The 12,634-nt window shown below is 34.0% G+C and overlaps 1 protein-coding gene across 1 annotated transcript; it reads right to left on the bottom strand.

Annotated features, from left to right (window-relative positions):
* Positions 1-4,734: 4,734 nt before the first annotated feature.
* Positions 4,735-8,911, bottom strand: LOC101011249 (olfactory receptor 5D13-like). Its single transcript, XM_031653970.1, has 3 exons — positions 8,878-8,911; positions 8,713-8,783; positions 4,735-7,486 (listed from the first exon to the last, which is right to left on the bottom strand). The coding sequence occupies exons 1-3, from the start codon at positions 8,909-8,911 to the stop codon at positions 6,449-6,451; spliced, it is 1,143 nt and encodes a 380-aa protein (XP_031509830.1). The 3' UTR covers positions 4,735-6,448.
* Positions 8,912-12,634: the final 3,723 nt, after the last annotated feature.

The following is a 12,634-nucleotide window of genomic DNA, read 5'->3' as shown; positions in this document are numbered from 1 at the left end:
TAGCACAGAGGGAAATCAAGGGCAAAAGAGCTGATGGTGTCTCAGACACGATACAACTAAGGAACTACAGATAGAAAAGCAATAGGAATCTGTTCATTGAAGATATTCGCCTGTGGTTTCCTTTTCTTGTAGTATCTTTGCCTGTCTTTGTTATCAACATAAAGCCAGTTCCATAAAATGAGTCTCAAAGTGTTCTCACTTCTTTAATGTTTGGAATGTTTTTAGAAATATTAGTGTTTGTACTTTTTATATGTTTAGTAGAATTCACAAGTGAAACTGTCTTGTCCCACATTTTCTTTCTTGGGAGGTTTTTGATTACTGATTCAATCTTGTTATTAGTTTTTGATCTGTTCAGAGTTTCTATTTCTTCATGATTCAGTCATTGTGGGTTGTATATTTCTAAAAACTTACTTATTTCTTATAAGTCATCCTATTTGTAGGCATGCAATTGTTCATAGTAGTCAATTTTGGTCCTTCTTAATTTCTAAGACATCGGTAGGTTAGATGCAATGTTTCTCTTATATTTGAGTCTCCTTTTTTCTTGGTCCACCTATTATTTGGCCAATTATGTTTACATTTTTTAAAAACCTGAGTTTTATTGATTTATTCTATTGTTTTTTATATTACTTATCTCATTTATTTCTGTTCTAACATTTATTATTTCCATCTTTCTGTTAACTTTATGCTTCACATCCCATGTTCATGGATTAGAAAACTTATTGTTGTTAAAATATTCATTCTACTCAAATATATGTAATGATTTAATGCAATGTCAATTAAAATAGAATAGAAAACTCAAATTTTTGTAAACATACAAAAGATCAAAACAGCTAAACAAGAAATAAAAAAGGAAAATGCTGGAGGCATCACTCTTCCTGATTTCAAAATATATTACAAAATCGCAATAAATAAAATAGTATTGTACTGGCATATAAACAGACACATAGACCATTGGGCAGAATAGAAAGCCCAGACATAACCCACACACATACAGACATCTAACCTTTAACAAGCGTACCAAGAATACATAATGGGAAAAAGGATAGTCTCTTCAACAAATCCTGTTAGGAAAACTGGATATCCACATGCAAAAGAATGAAGTCAGACCCGCTTCTGACATGATACACAAAAGTCAACTCAAAATAGAGTAAAAATTAAATTTAGGGTCATTAACTGTAAGAGAGAATATAGGGGAAAATCTTCCTGACTGGTTTTGTCCATTATTTCCTGAACATGGCAACAAAAACACGAACAATAAAAGTGAAAATAGATCAGTGGAACTGTATCATACTGAAAAGTTGCACAGCAAAAGAAACAACAGAGTGAAAAGGCAACCTATGAAATGGAAGAAAATATTTGCTAATTATATGTTTTATAAGACGTTAATAAGTAAAATATATAAGGAACTCCTACAATTCAATAGCACAAGGGAAATACCCAATTAAAACAGGCATAGGACTTAAATAGACATTTCTCCATTATGGACATACAGATGGCCAACATGTACATGAAAAGACGATGAAATCACTATTCATCTGGGAATTACAAGACAAAACCATAATGAGATATCACCTCATATCTTTTAGTATGGCTATGATGAAACATAATAATAATAATTAGTGTTGCAAGGATGTGGAGATATAGGACACTTGTCCATTGTTGATGGGCATATAAAGTGGTGCAGCCACCATGGGAAACATATCAACGTTCCTTAAAATATTAAAACTAGAATTAGTATACAACCCAGCAATCTCACTTTGGGGTATATAACCAAAAGAACTGAAATCCAGATCTTGAAGAGATATCTACACTACCATGCTCACTCCAGCATTATTCACAATACCCAAAATATGGAAACAATCTAAACATTCATTGACAGACGAATGGAAACAAAAAAATACGGCATACACATAAAATGGAATATTATTCAGCCTTAAAAAGAAGGGAATCCTGCTATATGTGACAACAGAAATAAACCTGGAGGGCCTTATGCCAAATTAGATAAATGAGCAACAGAAGTACAAATATGTTCTTGATAATGACAGGAGGCAGAGAAATTCTAGGCAGACAGGGGCAGGTCCTTAGCAAAACCTCACCTTCAAGCCAAAAAGCCTGAAACCCCTGACCCAAAGTGAGAACTTCCATCCCTATGTGTCTGCTCTCTCCTGATTGGTTCTTTCTGAATAATGTCTTTTTACCAATTGAATGTTGTCTTTTCCAAAACTACCTATGGCTCACCGCACTCCATCCTGTGCCTATAAGACCCCAGACCCAGCTAGCAGAGGAGAAAAGTGGCTCAACCTCAGGAAGAAGTGGCTGGACATCAGGGAGAAGTGACTTTGACTTCAGAGACAGTGGCTGGATGAAGTAACTAGACTTCGGAAAAGAAAGGCAGAGAGGCGGATTGACTTCGGGGACACCAACCTTCCCTTCCCATCCCCTTTCCAGCTCCTCCCTTTCCACTGAGAGCAGCTTTCATCATTCAATAAAATTCTCCACATTCACCTTCCTTCAATGTGGTCATGTCCACATGACCTCATTTGTCTTGGGCACCAGACTAAAATTCAGGATGCACCAGATGTGGGTACCCAAAAGGTTTGTCACCTTGGCCCTTTGCCCTTACTGGTAGAAGGCAATTTCCTCATGTGATGAGGCAAAGGGCGCATTGAGCTGGTAACACAGCTGTCTGCCAAAAGCATAGCTAAGAGAGCATTTTAACACACCCTCTGCGGCCTGGGGTCACACAGGCACCCCACCTGGATACTGCCATGCAGCTCACATGGAGTTTGCTCCAGCTGGCACCAAAGCAGCTGGTTCTGCACTTGCTTGCTCCAGTTCCTGCACTCGCTCGCTCCAGTTCCAGCACTCATTCACTTGCATGCTCCCTTCAGCAAGGGGTTGAGCAGGGCAGGTTGAGTAAACAAGGCACCCCCGTTGCAAGACCTGTTAAGGGGTCAAGAAAATGTCCTACATTATTATGATTCTACTTACATGAAGTATCTAAAAGAGCCAAACTCATAGAAGTGGAGAGTAGAAATGTGTTTGCCAGGGCCTAGGGGTAGGAGGAAATTGGGAGCTCTTGTTCAAGGGGTACACATTTTCAGTTATGCAAGATAAGTTCTACGGATCCGTTATACAACGTGGTGTACAATGTATTTTAAATGATCTGCTAGTTTATGATGAAATAACATGGAAAAAATATAAAATTATTTTTGTTTAACTCTAACTGAAGTTTAGTGTGTTTTTAATTATGAAGGTAGACCACAAAGCACAGTACTGTTAGCAATACTCTCACCATAGAAATCACAGATATATTTTTATTATTTATATATTATAACCTATCTAAAAATATTACTATGATCATCTTTATTCCAAATTATAGTAGTTAATATGCATGTGTGTAGATATTATCTAATATGAATAATAAAGCACAAATATTATACAAGTCCATACAAGTTAATATTCTTAATATTTGGTAATTTTATATAAATATATGTTTGATTTATATTTATATCTATTTTATTTTTAAATGTTTTTCTAAAGAAGATCTCATATGCTTCACCAGACTATGAAAGGTATTTCTAAGGCCAAAAAGTTATTACAAAAACTTAATAAATTTTGTGACATCTATGAGGAACTGATACAACTTGCAACAAAGATAGAGAGATACAGAGAACATAAAAAAAGCTAGAGAGAACTCTTCAAAATACATATATCTAAAAGTTCTGGAAAGCAATATATTAGCAGATGATGTGACCCCAGGGAATGAAAACATTTGAAAACTAGTATTTGTGCCTTTTTAAAAAATTCATTATTTTTAAAGCTTCAAGCAATCATAGTGTGTAAACTGATATTTAATTTACATTCCCTTGAAAACATATAATGTTGGAATATTTTTGTGAGATTATTATCCATCCATACATTTTTACAAAGTAATTGCACATTAGTCTATTTTAATTTTCTTATTATTTGTAATATATATATATTTAGTAATTGACAACTCTATATATTGTTAATATACACTCCCAGTCTACAGATAATTACTTCTAATCTATGGGTTGTCTCTTTTTTTTTTAATGATCTATTTTGATGATAAGCAGCTTTTAATTATTGACAGTCTCATTTGTCAATTTTCCTATAGATAATCACCCGTTCTTTATTCCAGAGGCCTTAGTATTTCAACTGTTACGGTTAATTAATTTGATAATAAATATCGAATTAATTTTCCATGGAGAGAGGTAGGAGATGAGGTTATTTTCTCCCATTCAATTATCCAGTTTTTCTCAGATATGTTTCAAAGATCAATTGATTATATGTTTCTTGGATTACATCTGGGTTCTATTTTATTTATTCTATTATAGTCTCAATTTGTCTATCTTTATACCTAAACCACACTGGTTTGTTTCTTTTTGTTTTATAGTAAACCTTCAATTCTTCCAATCATTTTCTTTAAAAAATATTTTTGGATATTTCACTTACTTTGCATTTCTATATACATTTTTACACAAATCCAGAATATCTGTTTTAGAAAACACACTGTAAAGAGGGTGAAAGACAAGCCACATATTCGTAGAAATATTTCAAATCACAAATTTGAATAGAAAAAATAGTTGTACCTAAAATATATAAATAATTATCAAGCCTCAATAATAAGAAAATACGTGCAATTAAAAATAGGCAGAGTATTTGAACATAGACTTTACCAAAAAAATACAAATAACCAATAATCACATGAAAATATATTCAACTTACTTATTAGATGAATGCAAACACAAATCACAATGAGATACCATTACATACTTATAAGAATTTCTAAGATTGAAAGAAATTACCATGTAGTTAGTTATCCAAGATGGGAAACAATCAGTATTATCATACCCAGCCAGTAGGATTTTAAATGGTACAGCCACTTCAAAGATCATTTGGAAGTTTCTTAAAAAGTTAAACGTACACCTACCATATGACTCGGCTATCTTTCCTAGGTACTTGTAAGAGGAAATAAAAGTGCTGTATGTGCCTTTACAAAGATTCTGACAGAAATGTTCACAGCTGTCTTACTGTAATAAACCCATTTTCTTCAAACTCATTGTTTTGTTTTCTCTTACAATATAGAAAGCTAATTATAGTTTACAAATTATAATTTACCTAATATCTATCATATCATTTTTTTCAAATAGGATTTTAAATCCAAGGACCTTTAGAATGTGCCAAATATAGTTGATTTTACACTGTGTTCACATTCTGTAAACACATTTTTCTTTTTTCTTAAATTTATCTGGAATAAGAAGGATAATTTCCCATTAACTAAAATTTCCCAACAATTTAGATATATAGAAACGTAGGCAGAATCCTTCATTTCTCTCTGTATTCATGTTCTTTGCCACGTAACTTTTCAATTCTACAATAAGAGGCAAATATCCTTCCTCAATCATTAACTTTGAGCCCAGCAATGTGATTCTCTTTGCCTAAAATAATGCTAACAAACATGAACCCAATGGAAGCTTGAACTAGCTTTTGTTGTTGTACATTTTCCCTTGTGACTCACCCATCAACACTGGAAGAAAATACTCCAGCTAGCCCAATGGTTCAGAGATCCACAGACACAGAGGCAGAGCTACTCAATCGCTATGTAGGTCTATGAGTTCCATTAGACCCGTTAGACTAGGTAACATTAACCAAGAAGCACCAGCTGATATTAGCAGGACTGCCAAGTCAGTTGACAAAAAGTTAATAATTACCTAATGTTATGTATCATTGACATTTATGGTATTTTGTTATCGATCAAATTTATAGCATACAAATCAACATTGTCATGAATGATAAATTCAGATTTCAAAATGTCTATTTCTAAAACATGTGGCTATTTTCATTTTTTGATATATTGTGTACAATGACCAAATAAAATTGTATGTTAACCAACACAATTTTACTAAACAATATTCTGGACTTTGTGGGCAGACTTATGCCTTATACACACTTATAATATACCAATGCGCCTTATGTGGAATTAAATAAATATTTCTTTTAAACTTAGTGTCTGAATGCTGAATATCTCTTAGTTTACTGTATTGCATTTGCTATATCTTCCTTCACAGTAAGCTATAAATTTTCAGAACAAATCTACAAGCCCATCCTCCAACAACTGCAAAAGAACAACAGAAGGTTAACTGAGCAATAAAAAGGTAACGGATATTAACTCAGAAATCTTTATATGACAAATTCTGGGTTTAATGACAACTTAAATTATTAGAGATTAAATTACTGTGTTACTTGTTAGCTAATCCACTAGAATTTAAACAGATGTCAAATAACCAGTTAACTAGGGGTTACATTAAGTACATGCACTGCTTTACTGTTTGAGAAAGGAATTTGAATTGTTAGCAGTTCTACAAATTTTGGACAGTTCTGCACAATATTCTTGAATAGGAATAAGTATGTCTTCTAGACTCTATATTATGAGACATAATAATTTTGTAATGACTAACTTCCTGACTGTCTCTTTTACATCCTTGTTCCTGAGGCTATAGATCAAGGGGTTCAGCATGGGAATGACCACTGTGTAAAAGACAGAGGCCACCTTGACCATGAGCCATGAACTTTTGCAGTTAGGAACACAGTAGAGAAAAAGGATGGTCCCATGGAAAATGGTAATGGCGGTCAGGTGGGAGGCACACGTGGAGAACGCTTTCTGGCGCCCCCCAGTGGAAGGCATCTTCATGACAGTGATTAAAATGAAAGCATAGGAAGTGAGAATGATCACCAGGCTGCTTACTTCATTGAATGTGGCAGAAACCAAAATGATCTCCTGGCTCACATAGGGGTCAGAGCAAGACACAGCAACAATGGCAGCGTGCTCACAGACAAAGTTATTAATGATATTATTTCCTCTGAAGGATAATTCCAGTAGAAAGTAGGTAAGAGTCAGGGAACAGACTATCGCCCAAGAGTATGATGCAGTCACTAACAAGGAGCAAAGCCTCCAGGACATTGCAACCGTGTACAGCAGAGGGTTACACACCGCCACATATCGGTCATAGGCCATCGCTGCCAGCATGAATGTTTCTGTCACCACAAATATGCAGGCAAAGAAGAATTGCATGATGCATCCTGTGAAGCAGATGGTTCTGTCTTCCACAACCAAGTTCTCCAGCAGTTTGGGTGTAACTGTGGTGGAATAACAGAAATCGACAAAGGACAAGTGGCTGAGGAAAAAGTACATGGGGGTGTGGAGTTTCGGGCTGATCCTGATGATCATGATCATGCCCAGGTTCCCCAGCACAGTGACTGTGTAGATGGTCAGGAACGCCAGGAACAGGGGCATCTGAAGGTCTGGATATTCCGAGAAGCCCAAGAGGATGAAGGTGACTGCAGCAGTCTGATTTTCTTGGTCCCTGGGACAAAATAGGACAGTTGATTCAGAGACGCAAGAGAAATATTTGGACAAGGCCAAGTAAAATGAGGAAATGTTGAGAGGTTTAGTGATTATCTATAAAGAGTGTTATGGAAATGCTTAGTTTTAACCATTACATTGTTTCAAAAGCTAAAATTTACTAATATCATAATTATACAGTACATATAAAATGTGTGTCAGTGTAATAATAAAATATGGGAATTGAGAGGGGAAGAGCAGTTGGCTCTGATATATTTTAAACGATCTGGTTCAGTAGCCTCAGAGGCAACTGGCTTCATGAGAAAGGCCAGTCTACCTTTTGCATGAGTCAGAATCTAGTGAAAATGCCTGTCTTGAAGGAAGATTTCCATTTTATTTCATTTCAATACAATGCTTATTTTGAGTTTCAGTAATTTTTTCACTTCTTCACCTATTAAATGATGAGAACTTGGAACTCAAAAAATAAATCAATGACTCAGTAAAATGATCATTACATTTTTGTAACAGTTGTTTCTATATCTATTTCTGAATTTACCTTTCCAATGACCTTCCTACATTTAATCACACATTTTTCTCCACAGATTTTAGATTCTTCCTGTCTAATGTGAGTAGTGCACTTTGGCAGTCACACTTATCTAATTATTGAAAATTGTAAAACTCTGTTAGCTTTTCTTGATATATTATAATATAAGATATTTAGAATGATTTGGGCTGGAAACAAACAATAATGATACATCCAGATCATTTTTATTATTCTGAAGTACTTTCTGCCATATCATTCTCAGGTGGTCAAAATTCAGTCTACCTCCAAACCTCCAAAGATGAAGCATCACTTCCAGAAGAATTACAATGGTTTTTATTCGGTTAGGAGGTTTTTGTTTTGTTTTCATTGAATTGCTTACAATAGACACACAGATAATCTTTCCGATACCCTATTCTTTTAGGTTCTTCATCTTTTCCAACAATTTTATCTCAACTTGACTTTTCATCAGAATCATGGTCATAGTATTAACTATGTCATTATCAGTAACTATAAACCCTGAAAAATATCGATATTATGCAACATCTGTAATATATATTTTACTCATGTTTTCTTCTTCTACATTTCAACAAATTGTTTTTCTACAATAAAATACTATTAATGAGGGCAGACATGGAAGGCTAGGACATAGTAGGTTCTCCACAATCTTTATTGAATAAATGAATGTATATATGACTGAATAAATGTAGCCACATATTATACATGTGTTGGGGTAAAAGTTTATAATAATACTAAAGAAGTTGAACTTGCCTATTAAATCAAGACCACATTGTAAACTCACAATGCACTGAGTCACATCTTGAGTCCTACAGAAGAAGTAGCAATAGTGAAACCCCATGAGACCTAAGCATCCTGAATTAGAATAAAACAAGGACAGTTAGAAGGGTAAATGAGGCATTGGATTTTTTTTTTAATGTTCTGAGTTTATTAGAAATAACTCAACTACCTTGTTGTGCCAGTTTAATCCAGAACCATGTCATGACTGCTTACCGAAAGCTAAAATAGCAGTAGGCATTAAAAAGAGCACCATTCCACACAGCATTCTGTAAAAATTCTATGCTTTATCATTAGCTGAAATTAAACACTCTATAGTTTACACTGAGTTGTTATAATGTTTAGCATCAAAGACAATATACTGCATGCACTTATATTTTGCAGAAAACACAAGTGCATGCAGTATATATGTGTATATATAAAAATATATATATGATTACACATATAGAATTATATAGGTTAGGGTTGGGATTATATATAAAATTATTTTATGTACAACTTACATATCCATGTGGTTTCTTTCTTTAATTGCTCCTTTAGATTCACTTCATTTGGTACCTGTGATTTGATCTTCTACATTTGTTGTCATTTTTCTCAGTGTATGTTTTAGTTTAACACAAAACTCATTGAATGCAAATTTCCTAATGGAATACACTTTTTCAAGCATTTTCCAATATCTGTATGCTTTCCTAAGGACGTTCTAACAAGCTCTGAGAAGGCTGGGCTTGAAAAGAAAATCACTTCCATCAAAGACTGTATTTTGTAATATGTATTTGACTTATTGTTGCCTAAACATCCTTTCTATGTGTGGCACTTTTCAACCCACTTCCTACACTCTATTTCTTTACCAAAAGACTTGGGGCCAAAGTTCACAATCTCCCGTTTAACCCCCGGAAGTGTCACCCTTGTTGAGCTGAATGAGGGCTCAAGGTACTGTGCAGAGGCTTTCCCTCTTTTGTAGTGACACCTAACGTGGCTTTCCAATTGTGCATTTGCTGCGTACTCAGCACTGTAATAGGCATTTTAGAAACTATAAAATTATAAAATGTTGGCCTTGACCTCCAAACTTTTTCTTAATTATTCCGAGGAATAATGCATGTAACTGCAAATTATACAATATAGCATACAATTCTTAAACTAAAGTTTGTGCACATAAAAAGAAGAAGAATATTGTGATCAAAAGAATAAAAGTATTTCCTAGAAATACAGGCTAATTAATAATAATAAATATGGTGAAAGATAATGAATAAAATATTCCTAGTTAAAGGAACTAAGTGATTACCATAGCAGTTAGACTTATACATGGGTTTGCCTCCTGCAAAGATTATTGGAACACACTATTTTCCTTCTAAAGTTATATAAAGTAAAAATTGAATAACTCACTTAAGTGCAGAAGGAATTGACTTATTCATTTTCTGACGCTTCTTTTGCAAAGATTAATAGACTCCAGGGAAGTGCCTGAGGAGAATCCAAATTAAATAAAAAAACAAGCAAATCACAATAAAAGTGACAGGAGTCTATACTAGATTTCAATAAATGTTTTAAGAAAATAACTTTTTCCCCTAATTTTTTCAAAATAATCTCAGTGATAACAGAGAGGAAAAGAGACCAAAAGGCTAAATTCTAACACCAAACTGTGTCACACATATATATGCCACAAAGGCCTTAGGGATGTTAACCCTAGAGAATATAACTGAAGTATTCCCTAGGAGGCCACAAATAAAGCAATTAGATAAAACAATGCCCCATGTGATATCCTGGTTGCATGTAATTTCTTGTAGTGACTGCTGAATAATTTCATTATAAACTTTAATCCCATGATCTTCTTTTAAATATGTTGAACCAGACAATATATTTTGACTTAACATACCTGAAAAATACAAAAACGCAAAAAAGAAAAAAATCAGCTATTGGGCAACAATCCAGAGATAACTACTCTCAATTTTTGTATTTCTGGTTTTCTCACCACTATGTGGGTATATATGTATTTGTGAGTATCTGAAACAAAGCTTATACAATAAGTATCATAGCTATATTGTGTATTATCCTTTTTCATATAAAATTGTAGTGTGAGCTTCATTTTAGGTAACAAATAGCTATTAAACTTATATAAATACCTGTTCATCTTTTCTTTAAGTAAACGTGATATGCACTATTTTTTAATTTATTAAATATGTATGTTGGTGATTCTTGAAATTAATTGTGAATTTCATTACAAATAGAGATGCAAAAATTTCTCAACAGAATACCACAAACTGTATTCAACAGCACGTAAAAAGACATTAAAATTAAACACATGGCAAGTGGAATTTATTCCTGGAATGTAATATAGTACAGTTTGCCACATTAAAATTCATCAGTGTAATACACCACATTAACGGCGTAAATGAAAAAATACATGATCTTCTCAATTGATGTAGAAAAGCAATTTGACAAAAGTCCACATTCTTTCATAATAAAACCACTAAAAAAACTAAGAATAGAGAAAACATCTTCAGCAAGTTAAAGGCCAGTGATATATGAAAAGCCTACAGTTAATACTCAAAGATGGAAAGGCTAAAAGATTTTCCTCAGAGATAAAGAATAAGACAAAGATGTTTGCTTTCACTGCTTTCATTCAAAATAGTGTTAAAGGTTCTAGCCAGAGCAATTAGGCGACACAGGTTTTCAAAATGCATCCAAATATGACAGAAAAAAAAATCAGAATTTTAGCAGATGACTTTTTTTTTTTTTTTTTTTTGACAGAGTTTCACTCTTGTTGCCCAGGCTGGAGTGCAAAGGCACGATCTCAGCTCACTGCAACCTCTACCTCTTAGTTCAAGAGATTCTCCTGCCTCAGTCTTCTGAATAGCGGGGAATAGCTGGGATTACAGGTGCCCACAACCACACCTGGCTCATGTTTTATATTTTTAGGAAAGATGGGGTTTCACCATGTTGGCTAGGCTGGTCTTGAACTCCTGACTTCAGGTGAACACATTTACCCAACATAACTCTTAGAACTAATAAATCCAACAATATTCCAGGATACAAATTAAACATACAAAAATCTGTTGCATTTCTTTACTTTGAAAGAACAAGTCCCCTCCAAAAAAAAAAATAAGAAACAATTTGTTTGCATTTGCATAGAAAAGAATGAAATACTTAGGAATAAACTTAGCCAAACAGACAAAAGAATAATACACTGAAAAGTATAAAATGTTGCTGACAGAAATTAAAGAGGACATAAATAAATGAAAAGTCATCTTATGTTCATAGATTTGAAGCCTTTATATGATAAGATGTCAGTACTCCCCATAGCAATTACAAAGCCATTGAAAACTCTATGAAAATCTCAATGACATTGTTTGCATAGAAAAAAATCCATTCTAAAATCTAGACAGAATTACATGAGACCCTAAAGAGCCATAACACTCTTGTAAAAGGAAAACAAAGTTGGAGGTTTCACACTTTCTGATTTCATACCTACCAAAAAGCTATAGTAATCAAAGCAGTGAAGTACTGGTATAAAGAAAGATATAGAGAGTAATAGGATAGAAGAGACAACCCAGAAGTAAACATACATATATGTGGTCAAATGTATTATACATGAGTGCCAAGATCATGCAATAGGAAGAGGGCAGTCTTTTTAACAGATGGTATTCAGAAAACTAGCCTCCTGCAAGATAATCAATTTGAACCCTTGTCTTACACAATGAACAAAAAAGTAACTTAAAATGGATCAAAGACCGAAAGGTAAGAGCCAAAACTATAGAACTCTTAGGAGATACATGAGTCAGTTCTCACTTTGCTATAAAGACATACCTGAGAATGGGTAATTTATAAAGAAAAGTGGTTAAATTGGCTCATGGTTCTGCAAGCTGCACAGGAAGCATGATGATGGCATCTTCTTGGCTTCTGAGAAGGTCTCAGGAAACTTACAATTATGGCGA

The sequence above is a fragment of the Papio anubis genome, chromosome 12 (genome assembly GCF_008728515.1).
Source record: "Papio anubis isolate 15944 chromosome 12, Panubis1.0, whole genome shotgun sequence".
NCBI lineage: Eukaryota > Metazoa > Chordata > Mammalia > Primates > Cercopithecidae > Papio > Papio anubis.
The sequence above is the reverse complement of the archived record's forward strand: the minus strand, read 5'-3'. Positions and strand labels throughout refer to the sequence as shown.